This window comes from Fringilla coelebs (assembly GCF_963513975.1).
Source record: "Fringilla coelebs genome assembly, chromosome: Z".
NCBI lineage: Eukaryota > Metazoa > Chordata > Aves > Passeriformes > Fringillidae > Fringilla > Fringilla coelebs.
Genome location: NC_140031.1, coordinates 21,076,930 through 21,102,606, shown reverse-complemented (window position 1 = coordinate 21,102,606; position 25,677 = coordinate 21,076,930). Strand labels below are relative to the sequence as shown.

General features: G+C 34.8%; 1 protein-coding gene across 1 annotated transcript in view; it reads left to right on the top strand.

Moving 5' to 3' along the window:
• The window catches only part of ADAMTS6 (ADAM metallopeptidase with thrombospondin type 1 motif 6), a 138,011-nt gene that overhangs the window by 66,394 nt on the left and 45,940 nt on the right, over nucleotides 1-25,677 (top strand). The window contains exons 10-11 of the mRNA XM_084225104.1: nucleotides 7,427-7,573; nucleotides 16,665-16,806. Coding sequence (XP_084081230.1) covers nucleotides 7,427-7,573; nucleotides 16,665-16,806 — 289 coding nt within the window. The remainder of the gene's footprint in view (nucleotides 1-7,426; nucleotides 7,574-16,664; nucleotides 16,807-25,677) is intronic.

The following is a 25,677-nucleotide window of genomic DNA, read 5'->3' as shown; positions in this document are numbered from 1 at the left end:
TGAGGAACAAAAAGTGAGCAAAAAGAAATTTATGCCCCCGTCTATAAATATTTAACAGAAGGTATGACTGAACGTGATAATCACAATCAGACTATCAGTCTCTTAAATGCTTTTCTGGATAGCCTTCTAATTAGATTAGAATAGGACAATTGCACTTTGAAAGATGATTTTTTTATTAATTGTGTAGTTGCTATGGAATACCAAGTTTTTAAAAAACTTTTGAACTGAGGATCAAAATTCTTTAGTGATTAAAAGAGAACAATTATGATAATACATTTTTGATGGATTATCCACAAATTCTCCAAAATTTGATTTATAAGTTTCCCTGAGGAAGTGATTCAACTTGTTGTTAGTACTTTATTAAATTATACAGTGATGAGAAGGCATTAGATCCTTCAGTCTGAATTCCTTTATATCATAGTGTGTTTAAATTTAACTTGTTTAACCTTGTATTGATTCAAATTAGTTCAATTTGATTGAAGAATACGAGCAAAGTATCTCTTGAAACCTTAAAGGAACTGGTAGTCTGATTGTAATATTCAGTCATTTAACTTTCTGTTAAATAGTTACAGTTTTGGAAAAAAAAAATTGGTTTCCATTCCTTCCCACTTTTAGTGTTTATATGTATATAACCCAGTTTTGGTACTATTCAGCTGTGTGCAGTTCAGGCTCATAACCAGCTGTTTTTATTGAAGATGGTGGCACACAGTGATGTGTAACAGTAACTTCTTGTACCGGGAGTGAGAATGAAGTGTGTCCCCTAAATTGTCAAAGTTCGACTTTTCTCTTGGTGAAGAGAGGAGCTCTTTTCAAGCCTGATCATGCTTTTATCTTGGACAAGTTGAACGATGTAAGACCCAGTCACTTTTTCTATTCCCCAGACAGCTGAGTTAGGTGGCTTTCTGCTCTATGCTTTTATATTTGGGTAAATTCTAAAATGTCTAGTTTGTCCTATGCATGCTGTAAAGCATGCTTAGTTAAACTGGTAAGGAATTCCATGTTCCACTGGAAGAGGTGTATCAGTAAAAAAAAGTATTTTACCATTCATTGTTGCAGTTTTTTGGAGGAGTTGGCCGAGGTTTTGAAAGTGAAAAACAGTGAAAAAGAATAAATAGAATAAGAATGGGTAAACAAAGGAATGTCAAAATATGAGGATAGTGAACTAGGCTTAGGACAGAAAGTTGCCCATAAAAATTGGAGTAAGAAAATAATTTACTCATGACAGACAACCATTGAGAGCTTTATGAAAGGAGCTGGTAGATAAGATTCGTGACTAAAATAGTTTTGGAAAAGTCAGAATTGTTTTGACTTATAGATGATGTAATAACTTTAAATTTAACAATTTGAGAAAAAATATGAGAAATAATAAGAACATGTAGTCTAATTGACTAAGTTGTCTTCAAAATGAAGAGCAGCAATACTTTCAAGCACGCATTTAGTTCTAAATTAGCTCATACAGCTGAAGTGTGCTTGCAATTCTAGCACTTTTTACTGTCTCTTTTCAGCATGTACGCAGAATGAAAAATTTTATAAATACCCCTCCTCCTATATGAGAAGGATGGTCTTCAGTGCTGGAGTAAAACTTTTAATCTGGTGGTACTTTCAGGAGGTGCTTGTCACTACCTCATTCTCCAGGGACCAGTGAGCTTCATGTTTGAGCAGTGCATTGGGTTTGCATGGCCAGGTTTAGTAGCTGGCAGGCTACAAGGGAATCTTTTGTGGGAAACTGCCAGAAGCTTCCTCCCTGTCCCACAGAGACAATGCCAAGAGGCTCCAGGATGGAGTGACAATGGCAGGACGGTGGGCCCGTCAGTGACAGTGATAGGGCTTCTGGGATAACCTATTTCAGAAAAGGGGTGGAAAAATTGCTATACAACAGCCAGAAAAGACGAGAGAGAATATGTGAGGTAAACAACTTGGCAGACCCCAAGGTCGCTGAGAAGGCACCAGAGCTGAGGTTCCCCTGCAGCCCGTGGTGAGACCGTGGTGAGGCAGCTGTGGCCCTGCAGCCCATGGAGGAGCGCAGGGCAGCAGAGATCCACCCTCGGCCCCTGAGAGCACCCTGCTGGGGCAGGTGGATGCCTGAAAGGAGGCTGTGACCCTGTGGGAAGCCTGTGCTGGAGCAGGGTCCTGGCAGGACCTGTGACCCCGTGGGGAGAGGAGCCCGTGCTGGAGCAGGGTCCTGGCAGGACCTGTGACCCCGTGGGGAGAGGAGCCCAGGCCGGAGCAGGTTTGCTGGTAGGGCCTGTGAGCCCATGGGGGGCCCACACAGGGCTGGCTACACCTGCAGGACAGGACCCCCAGTGGAGCAATTAGTGAGGGATTGCAGCCCACGGGGAGGCCTCATGTTGGAGAGTTTAGTAGAGAACTGTGCAGTGGGTGGGTGAGACTCCATGCTGAAGGAGGGAACAGTGTGAAGCAAAAAGAGCAGCACTTGTACAGTGATGTGTAATGACTGTAACCCTCATTCTCCATCAGGAGCAAATTTGGGCCTGGGAAGAAGGGATGGATGGGGACAAAGTTCTTTTGAGATTTACTTTTTATTTTTCATACTCCCGCTCTGATTTGATTGGTAATAAAACTAAGCTAAATTCAGCAAGTTGAATCTATTTTGCCCATGATGGTAATTGGTGAGCAGTCTCTTCCTGTCCCTATTTCAAACCCATGAACTTTTCCTGATATTTTCTCTGTCCTGTCCAGCTGAGGAAGAGAGGGGTGGGCGCCTGGCATTCAGCCAGGGTCAACTCACTACAGTCAGTCAAACCTCAGCTGTATTAAAAGACTTGCATTTTAGTGAAAGTAACCTTCACGGAGAGGTTTTTAGAAGAAATGCATGTCAAGGAATGTCTTTTTTGTACAACTAGAAAGAAAATACTCCAGTTTGAGGTAGTAGAGGCACAAACCAAACTTAATAATAGCTTTTTAAAAAAAAAAAAAAGTAGGGAAGCTAACTTCTAATTTTTTAATGTAGGCCTGAAATAGACATTCCAAGCTATATCAAATACATATATAGATTTAAATTACACTTTTTAAACCATTATGAGAATACATACAATACAGTGGAAAATTGATTAATACAAATTGTATGAAAATTTTTGTCTCTGTTATAATAAACTCAGTTTCTCCAAGCAAATTATGATCCACTATTGAAGTCTTCTGTCAAATACAAGAATACTTGTACAAGCATGCCTGCACTGGGGTAGCGATTTACTTTTAGAAAGTTTTAAAGTATTCTTCACTGATACACTTTATGACCCCTCTCTATCCTTTACATCAACCTCCATAAATGTTAGGTCAGTGTGAGACCCTGGAGGAAATACTTGCAATGTACCTAAGGTCAAGATACTTGAAAATAGTCCGTTTCACTCTTAGCATGTGTGTTCATCTCCTTGTACAGATAATTAGTATCATTGAACCTCTTTAGGTGTAAGTTGCTTTTCTTTCTCTTAGGAACAGAGGGTTGCCAGTTCTTTATCATGAGGATATGTACTTTTTGGAGCTGTAAATCAGCTTCAGATAATGGACAAAAAGATCCAGTATTTGACTTTACAATATTTCTCCTGCTTGTGTTCCTGTAACTATTTTTCCTCACCTGACTCACAGTTCTGTCTCTGGCACTCTTCTTCCTAATGCTGTTAAGTGGCAGAGCATAAAAGACAGTGCTTAAAGAAAAAAAAAAGTGTCAAATTCATATAACCCATGAATTGGTAAGAAACAAAAAAGCCTAACATTCTCTATTGTATTTAGAGAAATGAAACCATCTGTGCTTTTCTGAATCCTCCAAACTGTAAGAAAGCTAGGAAATTGTTTGGCATGAAGATAATTAGTACTTCAGCTGGATAGCAGAGTTATTTGGTTGTGAAATAGCATTTCACAACCAAAAGTGTACCACTTTTAAGGTAACTTCAGGGCTAATAAAGTACATGGAATACAAAATAAGTTTCAGTGAAGAGTGTGGAGATGCATTCAGATTGGTGTGGATCTGTCTTCTCGGGGTCCGGGGTGTCTGGGTAGTACATAAGGACAGAAGCGGTCTGGCTGTCTCACAAAAATGACTGCTGTAATTTCATGTGTATCAGCAATAAGTGTTTTGGCAGCCATAACCATCTTTGTTTAGAACTACCAAACATATCAGTAACCAAATGAAACTGGAGGGACCTACCTGCAGTGCTGGTTTTTTTTGCAAGATAAAGGAAGGGTAGGCAAGAGATTTATATTCGCATCCTTCCCTCTGCTTATACACCAGGGTCTCTGCTTATCTATTGCTCTTTTATTCAATGCAGCTGACACCAGTTATCTCCCCTGTGATTTTTGGGGTTGGATCGTAAGTTGGATGCTTATTACAAATAATTCCCTCAGATAATTTTTTCAGATATAATGAAAAACAGGTTGCCAAAGGGAGAAAAAATTTATTCAGTTACAGATGTTAGTAAGTGAAACAAGGCAGTGAGCACTACTAGGATGTGCTGCCGTAGAATTTTTTAAGAAACATACAAACTAGAGATAATTTGCAGGAGAGTTTCAGTTATAATTTTAAAGTTCTTAACTGTTCCTATTTTGCACAGTTCTTTAATGTAAAGTAAGTGCTCTCTTGGGAAATGAGGAACCATAATGCATGAGAACACAAGAGCTTCTTGGGTTAAACATCCTTCCTTGAGATGGGAGGTGGAAAAAGAACTTCACAGAATAACTTCTGTGTCAGCTGAGGAGATTTCAGTCTCTGCTCACCCATCTGTCTGTTCTTGTAAAATTATACTGGTAGTTTTATACAGGCTTTTAAGCCAATGAAAGGAAGAAGTCTGTGTACGTTTAGTGAGATTGAAAAAGGTAGGTGAATTAACAGTGGCTCCACAAAGAATATTTTATGTTCCTTACTTTCTTCCCTACATTTCCATGCCAATCCAATTGCAAGCGTGCTTTTTGTAAAGACATATTTTCAATGTAATGATGGCCAAATATGACCAGCTTGTTCTGATGGAAATAAAACTGGTAATTTGGTCAGAAATGTGTTTCCATCTGCAGTCCTGCCCAGAGGAGGGCAAATTACTGGACTGTAATGGCATGCTGCCACTACCATCTTTGGAAACGGTGACAGTCATTGTAAAACCCTTCTCCAAACATCAGAAAAAGTTACCTGCACCTCATGATCACATTCCTCTTAAATTCAGAAGCAAGGACAAGTAGAAAAGCCTTCTTGGAAAGGGGTAGATGATTTAGGAGAATGAATATTTATGAAATATGGCTCATTGGAAAGGCATTGATTGAGTTTCCATGAGCATCAGAAATTATGGCTTCCATTCACAAACATGCTTTTTATCAGGCACATCACTGCCACTGTCACCAACATTGTCTTTTTCACAAGAAGAGCAGGTAGAAGGAAGGTTTTTAAATTATGAAGTTTGTTCTTTTACTTATGCACCCAAAAGATAAAAATTTCATTTCCCAGACAACTGAAGTCTGTAAGATTTTTAGCAAATTGAATACACTAACTAGAGATAAGCTGAATACAAGAATCATCCAAGTAATTTCTATAAAGGGGTTATTTATGGAGATTATTAAAAAATAAGGTTTTCTGTTTTCAGAAATGGTACAGAGACATTTGAAAAAGGAATTTTTTTGTTTGAAGTACCCCAAATTCTAGGAAATAATTGCCACTGAGAACAGGTAAATAAAGCACACTTTTAATTGTAAAATTCTGGTTCGGTTTGTTGCACAGGACATCTAAGTTCTTTCCTAATACGAATAGATATTGATAAGATCATAAGAATTAACACTGCATTATGTACATTGCATTATGTACATTGCTCAGATGAGTTGATTAAAGCTGTATTTTTTATAAGCAAGGGACATTCTTCATTTAATTGTATAATCTGAGGTGTCAGTTAGACCTTTGCAGTGTATAATACAGTATATGGCTTCTGCATTTGTGAGATACCAAAAACTGAGCCAGACACATGCAGGCACTGCTGCAGAATATGTATTCCACAGGGACATATCCCATGGGTGAGGCAGCCATGCTTTTTTGATGGTGAAGTCCTTCTTGATCCTGTAGGAATCATCCATCGTTCACTGATGTTCTTTTTTTTTGTAAGGGATGGTTGCCAACACCTTTCACTTGTAGATTGTTATGATCATCTGAAGAGGTGAAGTAATGCTCAGTGTATTAAAATTCAGGGTAGCATTAAACTCTTGGGGTATTGTACCACATTCTGGAGCAATACGTTCAGATTAATATAATACAACTGCACTGATTTCACTGAAGAAAGTGGCATGAACTGGTATGAAATGGTATTTTCAGCTGATAAAATGTTAGTTTCTTTTCTACTACTTTTTTATGTTCTTGCATCAGCCCTAAATGTTACAGAAAATCAAAACTGAGTGCCTCGATTCTTCTTTTTTTCCTGAATGATGAGTAAGAAATCAGAGAGTCAGTCCTTTTAGCAAACAGAAGACTTCAAAGACAGATTTCTCTGTATGATTCTGGGAGTTCAGAATCTTAGTTTTGCCGTCGTTTTAATTACTTCTCTGTCTCATTATCAGGGAAGTTCCTGTGTTTCTCACTATTTGCCCATCTGATTTCGTAAACTTTTGAGAAGAAGTAAATTTGACCAAAGCTCAATATTTAAAAAGATAAGAAATGAGGGAACAAATTTTTCTCCCCAAGTGATTGAATGGAAATTAATCAAAGAATAACAATGCAGAGTTTTATAATAATAAGAATAAGGATTCTTTTATAATAAGAAGAAAAAGGATTCTTTAGGATATATTTTACTGGGTCATATAATTTTTCTTGAAAGTTAATTTCTTTCCTAAAAATTGCTTTTGGCCAAGTTCTATCCAGAGGTTTCTTATTTTATTTTCTGCTGATTTTTAATTGTCTTCATTTTGACATTCTTTGACAAAGCAAAGCTCTAACAGGAGGACTCCAAGTCCCTCTGTGAGTAGGTACAGAGAGGGAGTGTACATACAGGATGGTCTTAGGAATTGCAAAACCCATGTTCTACTTGAATTATCATTGGTTGCACTGCGTCTATATATAGTGTATTGTAACAGCAACAGTACCTATTCTTAGTCCTTTTTTACTAATCCAAGAGTCTGCACTATAATAAATATTCCATATCCAGGTACCATACCAAATAAAGGCTTGAGTGCTCTGTATTTGTCTTGCAATAATACTATTATCTTTAAAAGCTTTAGAAAACAAATAAGATACTTCCAAAAATCCATAGAAGGGAAGATGGTTATGTTATTGTGCTGCATTATGAGATCTGAATAAATTAAACAGAACTTAACTGACTCTCTACTCAGGAGTTCTCCTGCGCTGTGTTCTTTTAGGTACAACATGATAAAGGTGACATTATGTTTTAAGGGTTATATGATGCTGTAGAGAAGTAATGGTCTGTTTCTCTCCTACTCTTTTGAGCAGTTTTGGTATGAATCATGATGGAATTGGAAATTCCTGTGGGACCAAAGGTCATGAAGCAGCAAAGCTAATGGCAGCTCATATTACAGCAAACACCAATCCTTTCTCCTGGTCAGCTTGCAGTCGGGATTACATCACCAGCTTTTTAGAGTAAGTAATCTCTCAAGAAAAATTAGTTTTCAAAAAATTGACACCTTTTGGGATCAGTTGTAGAGATATACTGACTTGTTCTGATGGTTTACATTTTTATAATGAATAGATAGAAATACAGTGAGTCACTTGAAGCTCTTTTTTTCTTAGAGCATTTCAATGTAATGGCAAAAGCTTCTTTTGCTCCATTCACAACCTAAACAGTTCTCCACTGTTTTTAATCTAGTCAAAAGATTCTGAAGTTCTGATCGTACCTCATCACTTCATTAATCTGAGAGTGGGAAATTAAAGAGGGTAGGATTTGTCTATGGATCATGTTTTGTTAGCATACGTAATGTGAGGGAATCTAATGAAGGGAAGATGGTTGTAGCCCTGTTCCTTTTGCATTTAATTCTTCAGATATTTTTCATGTAGTCTTGCTGGTTTTTACCTATCAATGTTCTTTGGTACTGCTGGCAAGAATGTAAAGATTATAGAAGAGGATGGCATAGATCTTTAAATTAATACCTTAAAATTCTGATAATCACCACTTCTCTGGTGATTTTTATCCAGAAGTAGTTTGCTACCTGTAATTTCACTATGAAAAAATTCAGACAGTCAAAATATGTTATTCACAGAAATGTATCAATATATACATTTATATATATTGATGATTTGTAATGAAGCCTTGTATGTGCTTTAAATTTTGAAGACGAGTACATACAACCATGAGTTCACTGAGAACAGATTCTTAACAGATTTGTTTAGATGCTGAAAGATGGTTTTTACTGGAGGCAAACAACAGTTAGTTGGCAGGTTCAGTGTCATTAGTGCAATCATGCCCTTAAGGAATACAGATTTTTCAGTAATTCAGACACTTACTGTATTTTAAGAGAGGGTCTTAAACTAGTCAATTGTCTAACCGTGAGGCTACTAAGAACAAAATTAGCATCTCCTCTTCTTTTAGGGATCTAACTTCAGAATAAGATGCTGTGTTCTGTATCTTTTCTAAAGGGACTCATCTAGACCAAAACCTTTAGGATGGTTCAAATGTAGAACATTGGATGCAGAGAATCACTGACTTGGGCTGTCAAGGTGCTTGAACTTCTGTAGAGTCAGTGCGCAGAGATGAACATTTAAGTGTTGGTGTGCTTCAGAGGAAGAAAACTCATCAGTTACTGTAATAGGTTTAAGGCATTTTGTATCACACCTTTGAACCGTGCATCCACACAGTTTCATATACTGGTGTATTTAAGATGAATATTTTAGTCTAAACTAAAGCAGTAAACGAGTGAATCATCCTTACCGTTTATGTGTGGTACAGCTTTCTCACAATATAATTTCATTTGCTAAGGGGATATACCTATATCTATATCTATCTATATCTATATATCTATACACACACATATATATATTTATTTAAAGCTATCATTATTTTAAAAAATTTCATAGTTATTTTGTTTTATAATTACCAATTACTTACGTTAATTCAATGCTGTTCCCATTAGTAGTCTTTCTAGTTGTCATTGCAGCTTGGCTTTAACTGTGAAAAAGAATATGGTTTTCATATATCTTCTGAGCTTATTTGACACCTTTATAGTTCATACTGTAAGCTTACAGTAAATTACCTTTTCAGGTAATTCTTTGTAATATTTGGGAGCTTGTTCTTCTTGTTACACTTCTGCTGTTTTCTGTCTCGTTTACTTCTGTTTGTTGCTCTTCTCTGAAAAACTAAATTTTGATCCCATAATTGTCCTGACAATAAGTTGTCTGTTGATGAGGACATAATTTAACATAAAGTGAAGAAGTTATTTCTTATTTATGGATTTAGTGAGAGGAACATGATAAAATTCTGTGGTGTGTGTTGTTCTGCAACTATTATAGAGCTGAACATTTGTTCATAATGCTCCTGTATAGTTTCAAATTTTAGCTTGATGCATGCAGTGGTCTTTTGAAATTTTACTGCCAGTTAAAAGCATTTTTATTTTGAGCATTTTTACCCTGGTTTTTTTAATTGATTTTGTTTATTATTTACTATTAGCACCTCTATTATTCTTTTCCATTCCATAGGTTTGATTTATGGTTAAGTTTAATTTTGAAATCTGTGGGATGGCAGTGAAATTGTAGATATATTGCTATAAAGCCAGGAGTACTCTGTTGAATCTGTTTCTATAGTTCTAATCTTCTCAGGTTTTTTGAGATACTTCTCTATCATAGTCAGTGTTTGCAACTCTACTCAAATTACTACCAAAAATGAATTGCACAAAAAAATCATTACTGAAGATACTAAGTGATATTTGAACTAGAGAAAAACAACAATCTATGCATAGGAGATTCAATGATAAATTATTTTTCATAATACTTCAGTTGTATTTTTGTAACTTGGAAGAGAGATATTATTTTTTTTCAAAGCCACCTTGTACATATATTATGTTACACATCACAATTTTTGTAGATTTTTCTATTGTATAGAATGCAGTGTTAAATACTGTAGTAAGAGTCAAATATAACTTTTATTTCATCTACTAATCCTGGAATCTGTTTTCAAATATGTCAGATTTCTCAAACATGATCTGTTCATTATAAATCTGTGCTTCTTCTTGTCTGTGGCTCTAATATCCTATAAATGAATTGATAGTTTTTTCCTTAAAATATTTTATTTATTATTTCATAAGGTAGATAGTCTGTAAAACTGTACTTTGTTTTTCTAGTTTCTTCCCCAGCTTTTATACAAACTCAATGACAACAGGTAACTGCTTGAGTAAAACATGTACGTGCAGGACAACTGCCAGAACCCAAAATCATTTCTTACCCATTCACACCTTTCCTTAAGACAGAGCAGCTCTGAGAGCAGCTATATTTCAGTTACAGGTAGTAAACAGTTAGCAAGAATCAAAAAAAATAATAGCAAGTTTTGTGTGGCAACATATCTGTGGTTACTTTTAGCAGAGTAGAAGAGTCTGCATCCTCACAGGAAAAATGATTTCTTTTTCCCCTAATATTTCTTGATGACTTAGCAAAAGGTGAGAAAAATGCTGATTTAGAACTTCAGAGGCCAAGATGTTTGGAAATAATTTAGCTGTGTGTAACAAGACAGGTAGGACTTGAGGGTAATAAATGCAGATACCCAAGCAGAAACCAGGTCTGTGAGACCTTTTAAATTAATATCTTTGGACCTTTGCCCGTGTTTGGGACATGCTGTCATGATACCTTGTTAATGCAACTGGAATGAATTTTGATAGAATTTCATTACACACTCACAGTATTTTATGATAAGGAAGGCTAATGTGGGTTTACTAGTTACCAGCTCAGGTCACCACTTGCTACAGCAGTTTTACACTCAGGAGTAACCATGAAGTATCACCTGGAGGGTATCGGTTCAGTCAGGTAGTAGTTGGGAAAGCAAATTATTTTCCAGGAGTGCTGGAAAGAGGATGAATATGGCTCAAAAGCTGACAATAAAATAAAGCAAAGTTCTTTAATGCTAATAGGTCTACCAAAGGTCTCAGCAAGGATGATCAACCAGCACAGATATTGGAATGACCAAAGCAATAACTTTTTTTCTGGATAAAAAGATTCCTTGAAGCACATAAATCTGTTGTCTACCAAGCTTAAAATAGCTGTTGTCTATCAAGCTTTTAGGTAGAGTGAAAGATTGACATAATTCAGTTTATCAGCTGAATTATTCACAAGTGCTTTGCAATGGCTTTAATTTCATGAACATTATATGGAACTAATTACTGTAATACTGACTGAGAATTGAAGGCTTGGAGGGCAGTCTCAGGGGACAGAGATTTCTGTGAGATGAGTAGAAACCTGTAATATCTATTCATAGGAGAAAAGAACCAAGACTAAAATTTTAGTGGCTGAAAAACAGTTAGTATGAATTTAATTCCATGCAACATGTGTGTCTGTATATATAACTTCTACATTTTGTTATAAAAAGAATGGTGTGATTTCTCGAATCATAGTTTATTTTTCTTGTCAGTAACAGGAGAGGAGTTAAGACAAGCAAGATGGCCAACTCTGTCTTTCAAAGGCAGGATTGTCTTTTGAAGATGGAGGAGAACCAAGAATCTTAAATTATTTCATTAAGATCTATCATAGGAAATTCTTGGAGACACTCTATGATTGCCATACAGCAGGATTTAGATCTTAGACTACAGCTTCTAACTCTGGAAGGGAACCAAATGTATCTTGGTCCAAGCAAGCCCATGCAGACAATAGAGGGAAAAAAAAAAAGCCATCATTCCCTGTTCTGGTCCAGATATCATCTACCCAAGAATCTTAAATGTACAAGAGGATATGCAAGGTAAATATAGGATATGTCTACATATGCCTCATATGTTATCTATGGCACGCTGGCCAGTTCCCTCATACTCCAGAAATGTAAAATGACTTCTGAAAAAAGAAGACTAGTTTTGAAAGATAAGATCACATCAATCATAAAAAATTTAATATCTCTTTCTACAAATCAGTGGAGAAAATTTGCATTCAGTATTATGCATTGACCTACACTTTGGATTATAATTTGCTTCTTTTCTTTGAATTATACTAAGATTTAAAGTATTTTTTACTAACAGATAATTAAATAAAAAACATGTGCCCTCATTTGCTGTAGATTTCTCAAACTTTGAAAGTCTTGTGCTTTACTTAAAAGGATTTTTAGTGGAAAAAAAGATCAAAGAGTTTCTGTAATTGTGGGACGGCAATATGGCTTTGAGTGTTGACTTTGCAAGTATTACTCTTTGTCTACCTTTTTGACTTATCTAAATATAAGGAAATTGTAAAGGGCAGAATCAGCCTCAGATTTCCATTAAATTATTTGTTGAATATCTGGTGAAATAAATGTTTGGTCCAGTATTTTATATGTTAGTATCTCCTGAACTCTTAAAACTGCATTTTGGTAGGAGGATGGTTTTGATAGATGAACCAATAGATTTTTCATTCTACAGCTGCTGGATATTCCAATGATTAAAATAACCTTCTGCAACACAGGAAAGTGTGGGGCATAATATACATTAAAGAAACAGCAAATTATTACCTCAAAGCAAAAGGAACATTGAGTGTGATGAAAAGATTGCGCAAAATTGCAAAGGCTTTTGTATGAAATAGATACTAAGACAGAGCCAACCTTGGCATAAAAGAATGGAAAGAAGTAGATTTTATCAGAAGAGTGAGTGGTACATCTCAATTTCCCTTTCATTCAAGAAAGTTTTTATTTAGTAATTGCATTTTGTTTCATTTAATCTAAAGCACATCAAATCCAAATCTCAGTTCTATAATTTCTGTTCAGATTCTACAAATATTTATGCCTAGATCTGTAGACTACTGAGCAATGTGCAGAGTTTACCTATTAGTGTTTGCAATTTGTACAGAGCTATAACCTAGTGCTTTTAAAAGATCAGTTTATACTTATAAATATGAAGTAAGGATTCTGTTAGGAGTCGATGTATTGGCATAGAAATAATTAATGGTATGTATATGTAAAAATGCTCTCTGTTTTTTGTTAATAATTTTTACTATTGCTTTTTTCACATTTTATGGCTTATTTGGGATCAGAATTAAAACATTATGTAAATTATCAATGTATTTATATATATTATTGTTTAGCTATAACAGATATTCACAAGTATTTATATTACTTTTAATTTGTGATCATTAAGTGTAGCTTGCATTATAGTCCACATAATTATTATTAAGGAAGCCATTGTGTGTCATTCAAAACCAGTTTTCAGAGCCAGCATTCTGGGATATTTTCTTCATCCATTGAAGGCGTTGGGTTATAGTATGTAAGTAGGGATATTTGGGAATAGATACTGTAATTGAAACATAAATCCTGAGAGATCTACATCCATGGTTTTTGCTTTTTCTCGTTATTGGTCTTGAATACAACTGTGATATCTGTACTGAGGTGGTGATCCTGAGTTTTGTGCTCAGTGTGTAAAGTTTTAATCACTGGTTGGTATTAATTTGGTTGAGGAGTTAGCAGTGATAGCAGCCTGAAATCTTAAGCTTTCCTAGAATGTTCTAGAATCCTTGTTATCCTTTCAAACAGAAGAATAATTTGCTGTCATGATATTAAAATTTAGAAGAAAAAAGTTTAAATTATATTGTAGAGTGTTTTAAAATGATCTCTGGAGACACTGCACTGGAATACTGGGCTGAAATGACATCAAGCGTAATTGAAACAAGTCCCAGCATGTCCCATAAAACTTCACAAAATTAACCTAAAGTTAGGAAAATGAGAAAAACTGTGAGTACTATTAGTGCCTTGTAGAGTAATAGAATGTAATGGTCTGTTCGAGATCATCTTATTTCTGTTGTAGACATTAAAGATTTATCCACCCCATGTTCAAAAATGCAAATGCTCTGCAGGGATATCCTGAAGAATTTTTGACTTGGTGTATATACCTGTATAAGATAAAATCAGAAAGCGCAAGAGCAATCATGAGTAGAAATTTTCTAAAATTGTGGATATGAAGGTATTTGGGGCATTCTTTCCAATCCTTTTTTACATCTATACTTTTATATGCCTGACTGATAATAACTATTAGATCTCTGTTTATAAAGTTCTCCAAAACCATGAATCTTCTTGGACCCTTTTGGTCATTCCCCTAGATTTAACATAATTTTTTTTCAAGTATCTGGGCTTTGCTTTGATGGAACAAAGAAAGAGAGAACAGGGACATACACACAAGAGTATTGGACCATTCCCAAGTCCTGTAAAAGTTTTCTGGAAAGGTTAAATGGTCCTCAGCCTGTATTCGTCCTTTACACAGCTTTGGTCAGACCTTTCATTACCAATGGAAAGTCTCTGGTTTTATTAATATGTTTATAAAGACCATGCCATTTCTTTTCCAGGATACTCCAATTCCCGCAATACAGTATCAGGGGTCAGTTTTGCTCAACTGCTTGAGATAAATCAAAGAACTGAAGCAGAAGGATAGTCAGAAATAAATTTTCAGTCTTGAGATTGTGATATAATGTAGCTAGTAAGAGAACAACTTCTCAGTAGTACTTTTCTCACTTAATTACTACAACAATATTTTACTACGGTGCAAATCCAGTAATTAGAGCAGAAGAATCATAATTTTTATTCAATACAAGACTTATGACTTGCTTTTCTGCCATTGTATGTCTTGTAGAGTAGGTACAGATTTTAATTTAGCAAATGTAAAGGTTTAGAATGGGTTCTGTAATCTAATTTGGGCAGGGGTACATATGCCTGTGGAGAGAAGTCACTGAAAGAAATGAGGTTTTTTAAATGCTGTCCCCTCGGCCGTCTGTTTACAAGATCACAGTTTACAGTCATCTTGTAAACTGCAGTATTGGAATCTATGGAAATGTTCCCATCATATGGCAATACTAGCTCAAGCTAGTGCCAAATGCTAAGCTTCTCACTGCTTGTTTAAGGAAAGATTCTATCTGCAGTTTAGTCCGAACATTGCAGAAAAATCAGCTTGTATGTCAGTTCGTTTAATACTGGAATTATTAACATGCACTCCTTATATGTGCAAAATACGCAACTGAAATATTTTAAAAGATTGAAGGATATTTTCCCAACTTCTGCCACTAGAAAATATATACTTACAGCAATTACATGAGATAAAGGGGAAAGTACACTATTTTTTTATGCAAGAACCACACAGTTGATATTTTAAAAGTAGATTTCAACTAAGTGTGTGCATCGGTGTGGTGTGTGTGCATGTATGCAGGTGAATCACACCAAAATCCTTGGAATTTGTCATCAAATACTGTATTTTTTTCCAGTATTTATTTGGTTCTTGCATTAGTTGCTATTTGCCACCTTCTGAAATGGTTGGCAGAGGCTGTTTCTTTGTTTTTCCAAAGGATATTTTCTAGTATTTTGAAAACTTGATCAAAAAGGATTTAAAATGAAAACATAAAATGTGCAGTTAAAGGACACTTTTTGCTCTTTTTTTATCTGCAGATGAAAAGTATAGAAAATTGGAGATCTCCAAAAAACAGTGTAGAACATTCACTTCTGAAATTACGTTCCTTTGGCAAGGTGCATGGAAAAGATTTGGAAAAAAACAGAACATAAGTGCTGGCAAAATTGGTAGGAATGTCGGAAAAAAATTTTAAGTGTTGCCATAAGAATTCTTTGAAAATCCTCACTTATTCACATGTGAAATGAAAGTAAAAAAGCATCTGTCCTCTTTTATGCACACTGACCCAATAAAACTGAATAATTGTATTTAGCAAAGTACAAAGTTTTCTAAACAGGGCTCAGTCTGGTTTTGGCTTTCTTTGTCATTTATTCCACTACACTAAAATATTGTGGTTGAATATGGGCATATTTTGGAAAAAAATAATCAACCACTGAACAAAACAGTGAATATAAAAAGAAGAAAATATTGAAGTTTGCAAAGATGATTCTTTTGGTTCCAACATGAATTTTTTAGGACTAACTATTAGTACAGTAAAAAAGAACTTGGACCCCTACAAATTTTTCACTCATCTTAGTATAGGTAAATTTGAAGTTCCTGCACAATTTTTACCTCTGTAACCATTTTCTTCCCTCGAATGGAGGAGAAGCTTGCATGTTAAGGTCCGGACCTATAAACATTTTGTCATGTTGAAACTCGAATGTGTTTTAGTTTTACATAAACCAGTTGAGCTGCTTCTATCTATAAGATTATACTTAGCTGTTTGAAGGATCAGAAGGGTCATTTCAAATTGTAAACTGAACTTCTTGCATTTGCTTGATTTGTTTATTTTTCATTCTATGACTAAATGTAGCTGTTCTTCAGTGAAAACAAATAGGAATCCTAAACCAAAAATGAAAATCAGTCTTGTGTGGCTCAGAAATTATCACACTTCTAAAAAGGATAATATATAAAATTATTTCACAATCTAAAATAAGCATTTCTTAAAATAATAATGATGAAAAATTATTTTAATTTCCTAATTCCCTCTAAATATTTTCTCTTGTTTATATGGGTGTACCTTCTTAGTGTCTTGTTTATTGCAATCATATTTGTTTCACACCCAGCACTGTTAAAAGTAATAACTAGATACATAATATCATTACTGTGATTTACAGTCAGTAGAATTCCTAATTGATTTGGTCCTTTATGTTGAACAGTTCGGGCCGTGGTACTTGCCTTGATAATGAGCCTCCCAAGCGTGACTTTCTTTATCCAGCTGTGGCCCCAGGTCAGGTGTATGATGCTGATGAACAGTGTCGCTTCCAGTATGGAGCAACATCCCGCCAATGTAAATATGGGGTAAGAAGTCTTAATCCTTATGCTGAGTGTTCTGCTTAGTCATTTGTATATATTCCTTTATAGCATAAATCTTTAGTTAGTTGTAGTAGTGGGTTGCAGATTTCCAATAGCATGTCCAGTGCCATCATTTGTAAGCAAAGGGTTAATTTTAATCCTTATGCTGCATCTTTTGCTTGAGCCCTTTGTATGTGCTGTACACTAAATGTGGGTAACGATGAATCGGGTATGCTGTTCTTTATTTGTAGGGAGAAAAAGAGCCCAGAGCACTCGAGCCCGATCCTTGTAAAGTGTAATTGAGAATTTTCCCTGATTTCACTTGATTGAGATCAGGTTTATGTTGTATTAATCTTGAAACATGAAGTCTGTTTTTGTTGGCTTTAATTTTTCAATATAGAGCTACATTTTGAAGTTCTTTTTGCACTTGTATTGATTTACCAGATATGATTTTGTTTTCTTGTTTGTTTGTTTATTTGTTTGTTTTCCCCTGATATTGAGTATATTGCATCTCATACTATTCAGATATCTGTTTTGAAAGATGAATTATGGTTCTGAACATAGATGAACATGAAGCTAGATAGCTGAATAGAATACTGAGTAGCAAAGTACTAGCAAAGATTTGGCTGCAAGTACCAGTGTGCAAAGTAAATAAAGTAAATAAATTTACAGTAGAAATAAAAACCTTCACATGTAGGTCATTGTGTTACAAATATTTACTTAAAATCTTCCAGCCAAAGTATGCAGTTAAAGGCAAAAGAGCATTCTGCTATGCTTGTTATGAAATAATCAGCTGAGACCACACTAAGTAAACATTGAGAACATATCTTATGGTTTAAAAGTAAATAGTTTTAATAATTTAAAATTTTTAGATTATTCAGATAAAATAATGAAATAAACCAAGAAATTCAATTTTTAATATTTCTGGGATGATAAATACAATATTATTTTTGGGATGCCTCTTTGGCAGAGTGCATTTTGGAAAGGATCTAAGAGCTATGTAGCTGGCTAACTAGCTCTGAGTCTTCTGATTCCTCATCAAGCGTCTTTTGGCCTTTATTGTTCCTCTTTAGGTTCTTACCTCCCATCACGATTTTTAATGGCCCTATTTCCTGTCTCTTCATTTAAATAATACCATTTTTGTTTTTCTTTTTTTCTTACAAATTTTCACCACAATCTTTTATTTGCAGACTAGGGAAATCTGCAGCTATTTAATCTGTGATTTGTAGCACAGTTTTTGGAGACATATTGCATTCTAAATTAAACTGGAAAGTTCATAATGTGCAAAACCTGGTTTTTCCACATATATGTAGGGTTTTTTAAACACTGTTCAGCTGTGTAACCATTGTTGTGATGATCGTACTGCACAGTGCATTTTCTTTCTTAAACCAGTTTCTAAACCAGAAATAACTGGCAGTAATGAAGAATATAGGTTATCTTTGCTTTTTGCCTTCTGCTTTCTGGTTTTTTTAAAGATTTTTTTTGCATTCCGTAAGAGTTATGGAAAAGATAGTGACATTCAATTGAGGCAGTCCTCATGAAGTGAAGCTATGCCTTCATTACCAGACCCTCTATATCAGAATTGATATAGAGTGAGGTGTTCCATGAATGTGCCATCAATACAAACATAACTTTCAAGTGTCTCAGAAAATAACCACACTATTTTGATCACAGGATTCAAACTGCATCTATTAATATAGAAGTTATTGTAGAAGTCTGGTAGTATCCGTTCTAAGAAATAATATACATTTAAAATAGTATATACCTTTAAAATATTGTCTGCCACAGCCATAATGCTCTTTAAATGTGACCATGGTGATTATTATCTTAGAGATTTGAAGTGATAATTTTGAAGCAGGGGGAAACAGCTTTTGGGAGATTGTAGTGCAGATGAAAATAACCTAGTTAGAAAAGATTTCTTTATGTATGAAAGGGTTTCAGGACTGAAGAGTGAAACTGGATCTAAATCCCAGGACAAGCTAAATTGAATACTCTGCTCGACTCTCTTATTATCAAAAGTAAACAGTCAGTGCTTTGGATATTTCTTCTCAATGTACTATTCAATGAAGATGCCATTAATAGTTCATGGATCTTTTTCGAACAGACACATGTGCAGCTATGATGGAAGAACATAGCAAAAACTACCTTTTTACATTGAATGTAGTTCATATACTAGCTCCTTTCAAGCATTTCTTTTAGCCCTTTTTATTTGAAGCGTCTAATCAAAAAAGGTGTAGAGCGGGTTTTCCAACAGGGAGTTTTGTGACCCAAAAGGAACTAACTTCCAAGTCTCAGAAAAAATTGCTTGCATTTTTCTTTTGCTCATGCTCTGGTTTTTAGTGGCAAGCTGTGACAAAAGAAACAGTTGAACTCTCAAATCAAAATACATGCAGGCAGAAAATCTCCTGTGGCTTGTGATGAACCTGTTGACGTAATTGGTGTTTTTAAAATAACCTGGAAAATCTTCACATTCTTTCTGCTTAGGAATTCTACCATAATCTTCTCACCTTTAGGAAAAGTACCTCTTTCAACCATGTAGCTTTAATGTTAATCTGTGTTTCTTGCCTTTTCTCCCTTATTTCCTCATCTGCTTCCTCTGGATGTTAAGTTAAAGTGTTGCTTTAGATCATAGATCCTTTTCTTATTCTGCAGTGAATTTTTCACTGTAAAGTTAGAGCTGTTCTTCCTTAGGAATGTGAAGTTAAATAACATGGAATGGCATTTGACCAATTAAAGCATCAGAACTCAGTTACTAAAGGGACTTCCAAGTTTCTGCTTTTGTATGTGTTTGTTTACTGATGAGGGGACAATCTGGCATAAAAAGGAGCTCTTCAGTTTTGGTGCTATTTTGAGGACTATTCCTAATCAAAATGTTTAGTTACATTCGGACAGAAGTTTTGTAGCAAAAGCATTGCAGCAATTGGTCAGATTTCTCTGTGTTGTTTAGTATATTAAGTGAGACAAGAAGTCAAGGTGATGCCTTAGCTGTTTGAGCTGAAAAAATAAAGCTGTATTTTAGCAAGTAGAAACTGATCTTTCTAGTGTTACATGTGCATTGTTCTTTATACTATACTATACTAATTTATATACTATACTTACTATGCTGTGTCCCTTTTGATACAGGAGAAATGTTATAGAATTTAGGTGAAGAAATGGGTATTTTGAATAAAAGAGTGAAAGGCAATGTCTCAAGCTACTTAAAATATTTCATTTTTAGGGTATATTTTCACACTCAGAAGAATGTTAAATTTATGACTTACAGTGAGCCAAATTCTAATGGTAGAAATGGCACCATTCACTGCTGATGCATAGCTGTTTCCTAAAGGCAATTCATTCTTTCAGGTATCTTACTGAATTCGCTGCAGTGGAAGATTTTGAGGTTGTTAGAAACACTCTTCAGTTATGTAACTGCTGGATAACCTACATCTTCTAGGATGAGGCAGTGTGGATTTTCTTCTGCTGATTGTCAGATGTGTCTCAATTCTCTGCTCTGTTTGTGTTTTAGTTCCACTAATAGTTCAGAACCTCCTTTAGTCTTTTGGTTTAGGTGATGGTAAGGGAAACTTTTTCATTGACTTCTGATCTCCTTAACCTCTGAGCATCTGCCCAGTAACAGTTGACTGTTGGCTGTCTCTGGGTTAACTCAGGAAAGAATTGCAGTCTTGACTTTCAATTTCTTTGCTTTATGAGTTTAAATAATACCTGAAAAATGCCAAAGTTACTGATTTTGTGGTCCAAAATAATGCTCTGCTTTAGACCTGGTCCCTACATTTTTAGGAGAGAGACTAAAACCTCAGACATTTTAAAAGCAGTTAATACTTTATGCATATGGTTGGTATTGCTGTATTGCATTTTATGATCTGTGAAGCTGCTGGCTGCTAGCAGCAGGGTTTCAGAGATAGTAGCTTACAATTATTTGGTATATTTTTCTTGCATCTTATGCTTTTCTACCAGCATTGATCAGCTGACTTTTAAATCCAGGAGACTAAATATGTTACTATATATCTATAGTTCTAAAATATTTCCACTGGGCCAAGAAACCTGAATTGCAGTTGACCCTAGTGATCAGGTGATACAAATTTTAACATTCATGAATTAAACTGTCACTTTTCTCTTGAAATATACATGTGGTTTACTCCAGTTAAATGAAGAGCAGTAGTATTGAGGTTGAGGTAGGGGTTTTATAGGAAGATAGAAGCAGAAGCTGATTATGGAAGCTGGTGATCTTTCACAAGGAAAGGCAGAGAAGCCACTGTTGTATCTTTGCACAAAGCTACTGTTTTCCTTTTGTTCCCTCACTGTTGATACTATGCTTAGGATTGTGCATTTAGTTGAATTTGGGCATAATAATAGCTTACTGTGAAGTGCCTTTTTTGACTCCAGCTTCATATATCATACCTTAACTAAGTTGCCCTTATGCTTGCTGTTAGCTGAGCATATGTAGTTTCATCAGATGGATTTATGTTGCATTGCTCACAAAGTGATGTTAAAAGTATGTGTAAGCAAAGAGAGGAATTGAAGATATTGGTATCATACTCTGTCATTTTTGTCAACCTTTTTTTTACTTCCTAGTCAATGGAAAGAACTCTTGCCACTATTGTGCAGACCTTCAGCATTACAAATGTTTAAAGTTTCACGCTTTCCTTGTGTAAGGACTTACAGGATTGTGTTGTAATTAACTGAATTTTTTCCCTCTTTTTTCTAAGTTTATGGTCTGTATAGCCAAGGGAAGTCCCAGAAGTTTTCCTCTTTCTGGAACCTAAAGCAGTTCTGCATCCCTTTTCAAACAAGTTCCTGCAATCCCCTTTTTTTCTTCATTAGGACTATCTTGTCTGCAAACCCCCCTCTTTTTCCTTCCTTTCTGTGTTTGTTTTTCTCTTTCTCTCTCTTAGAGACACAAATATCAACACCAATGTGCCTGCATCTTATGAATGCTGTTAAGAAAGTGCAAGGAGAAGCTGGAGGTCAGAGCAGAAGAAATGTATTAGATGATCATAGAAGCAATAATGGATGAGATTCCAGATACCAGAATGTTTTTTGAATAAAGATGGATAGGTTGCATGGGTTTGAAATGGAAGATGGTACTTGGAGGTGATTGACCTTGTAGGGTCCCTTTAGTTTCCTTAAGGTTCACATGAGCACTCAATGTTTATGAAAATGTTGGAAACATAATAGGAAGGTGGGACTTAAGTTTTGTATTCTGTTTCACATTCTTTGGTGTGTGATTCACCACTTAATGAGCTTTTGGTAGTGAAGCACTAAAATGGTAACTTTTGGGTGCTTATCTGAACAAAACTTTGAACCTTCTAGTTTTAGTCAAGTTGTCATCTTCATTTCAGCAGTGAGCCTGAAAATACTCTGTTGATGATTTTCAGGTCTGAATTGCAATTCAAGCTGATTGTTTTTATGCTCTCTTTTAGCAAATGCTTATCAAGAGGTGCAGCATATTATAAATTAAACATGCTGAAGTAACAGACAAACCTATTTAGGATTTGTAAAATTTTGTGAACAAAAGGTGAAGCTCCCATATTATCATAATTTAATACGCCTTGTGAATGTAATTCCCATCATTAAAAAAAAAAATTATGGGCTGAACTGCTAAATTTTGTTGGAAGCTTTCATGAGTTTTGAAAACAAGAACAGCACAGCAATTTGATCTTTGCTCATATTAATGAGTTTTCATTGTGCTGTATTGTAACAATTTATGATGATTATGACATAGGATGCTTAGATATTTCGTAATTTGAAATGCCTATATGTAACTCTGCATGATGCAACAGAAAGAGGCTCCATCATTTTTAATACTTAGGCAAAATTAAGGTAATTTGATTTGCTGTGTTTTTTTCTCTAGATGGGTTCAGCTTTGTTTAATTTACTGCAAATACAAGCATCCGAATTCCAAACTGAAGTCATGGAACCCTAAGATACACCGTTACAGGTTGTCATCTATCTTGTCTTGATCTTGTGAAAGGCCTCAGCTTCAGTATATGTTTCCTGGATTTTTAAAACTTTCCCCTTGTTTGCTTTACGAATTAGTAATTACTAAATCCAGACATTTGGAGACTAACTTTCAAGTAATTTATTAATTTTCAGATTATGCTTCTTTCTCTTAGTTTCATTGAATTATTCAAACAAATACAAAGTTGGCGAAATATACTTTAGCTTCATCCTTTTCCAAGGAAGAAAAGACTACCCTGAAAGGGTCACCTGTTGGTGTGTGGGTGGGCACGTGTGCTTGTATGTGTGTGTGAAAAAAAAACAGTATACTTTCTATTAGCTATTTTGGGCTTGACTTTTTCAGGGCAATTTCTTGTATGTTTTTAAGGCTGGCTTATTAAAAACTATTGGTTAGAGGTGTTGCAAATAATGGTGGTAGTAAGGAAATAGCTCCTGTCAATAACTAAAGTAGTAGCAGGTATAGAGTTAATGGGGTTGAGCTGGAGAAGAGAAAGCTTTATGAACTTTAGTCAGAACTTCTTTGTTTAACTTTTCAAGGTCAGTTGAAAATAAAGAAGACATAGTCAGTGGAACACCTGGTCTAATTCCATTTTCATTTAATGAAATAACAACAGAGATGGATTTTTTACTTCTTGTTAGGTATCTCATTTGTTTTCAAATTACTTTTAATGTTGTTTTTCATTTCATGTACACGGCGATGGAGAATATACTTCAGAGTCTATGTTTTCTTTTAAATGCAGTCCTGCAGGGAAAAGTAAACAATATCTTAAATTTGTCTATATTTAAAAGATATTACAAACATCCTTTCATTTTTTGGGTTTAATATAAATTATGTCTACAAATTGATACATTGTGTTATTTTTGGTGCTTCGAATAGTTTCTCTTTGAGGAAATATTCTGGTGATTTTAGGATATTGTGTATCTGTTTCAAACAGAACTCCTTTCTGATTTAAGTAGAGGTTTCTGCTCACATGTTAATAGTAGGATAAAGCCCATAATAATTTTTCACCACTATCATTTTGTCTTTAGGGATTTACTAAGGTAAATTCCTGTTGACATTATGGTCTGAAAAAGGACTATCAGAATATGTCAGTAATAATACCTAGTTTTGATGTACTGCTTCTCAAATCAATTTAGGAATAAATGTTTTTCGCATTTTGTGAAGTAGGGAGGTGAGTTGAACTGCTTGTAATCTTCCAATAAACAGACAAATGATTAAAGTAGTTTTGGAGTGCTGTATTCATTAATTCACACTGTTGAGTTAAAATGTCAGGCTGGTATTAGATCAGTGAATTAGAAGAGTCTAATGCACCAGAGGAGTCTGAATATACAGAAAAAATCCTATTGAAAGGAAGTTGTCAAATTCTCTTATTTATAGAGACAAATGGTAAAGATGTTAATTATTACTTCCCCTTACATGATATATAGAAGGTATACTTGTGTAGGTATGTCAGAAGTGGGATTCTGCACATAAACTCTGGAGCAAAAACCAGAAATTAATTATAATTCTGGACTCAAATAATCCTGAAACATAGATGTTTTAAAACTCCAGACACTGTCGAGACCTGATTTTTTACTTTTGTCCATATTGGAATGTTTGAAATCTTTGTTTCTTAATGTAGTTGAATGTTTTGATTTTCAGAACATTGGAGCAAACTCCATGAAGTCAGCTGTTAACTTAGACATTTGAACTTAGTCAGATCTTTAAAAACTAGAAGGTTTCAAGTAGAATTATCACAGTCTCACTCTTTTTTTTTTAACAATATAAACCACATGTGAAGAATGAGGGAGTAAATTACACCAATTTTGTTCAACAAAATGAGGAAGTAAATTAAACGTTAAAGTAAATAAGGCAGGATTATTACAGGAGAACTTCATGCTGTGTCTGAAAATAATTTATTTTACATTTTCATAATTTTGAAATCCATACTGTATTGAAGTTTGGATTCATGGTGGATTTAGATGTGAAATTGATTTAGTGTTGAATTTTAGCACCTTAGTTGGTTGTTGTCAAATTTGTAATTGAGGTAAATTTTTCAAGAAGCTATGTAATGTATCTTCTCTTACTTCTCTGTTTCATTTTTGGTATATTCATTTATGTGTATCTTAATTTGAAGATTGTTCAGCTGAGGGAGAAAAAATTAATTTGCTCATAGTTTTACATAAATATTTATACTGCTTGTATTTCTTTATTGAAAGAAAACTAATTTGAAAAGTTCTGCATTAGCTACAGGTAGACTTTTACAAGGGGCAGTATATCTCCCAAAACAGGCTTAATAATTTTATGTTTTCATGGAGTCAGACACTAAATAGCGATTAATTAACTTAGGCCTAATTTTCAAAAATTGGATGGAAAGTCCAGGAATCACCAGTTTTCATTCCACTTAATTTCAAACCATTCCTATAGTATATTTTTTTAGTGGACTGTAGAGAAGATATGTTGCTTCTGCCAATCATAAAACTAAATACACTGTACTTACATCCCTGCAAGAATGGCACCAGCTGTTTTAAACTTTGTAAATAATTCTGCATCCTTCAAGAAAAGATTCTACTGTTGAACTGTTGTGCAGCCACTAGAGATTAATGTATAAATAAGTCAATTTTTATATGCAGTATACCATGCAAGAAATATGAATCTCAGGGTAAAACATAACAGTTGTTCCTGTTGATGTGTATAGAACACATCATATAGGGTGTATAGGTGCCAGATAACTCATTCGTTACCTCAGAGAAACAATGAACCTGGAGGGGACTGGACAATTACTTTATTCATTCTCACTGTCTTTTCCTCTTTCTTTTTCTTTCAAGTTTCACTGTAGAAGCTATACAAGGATTTTTTGTAGAATATTATTTCAAGCAGCAGATAAATAAAATGAAACAGTAAGGATTATCATAAGATCATTTTAAAGTTCTTGTTAT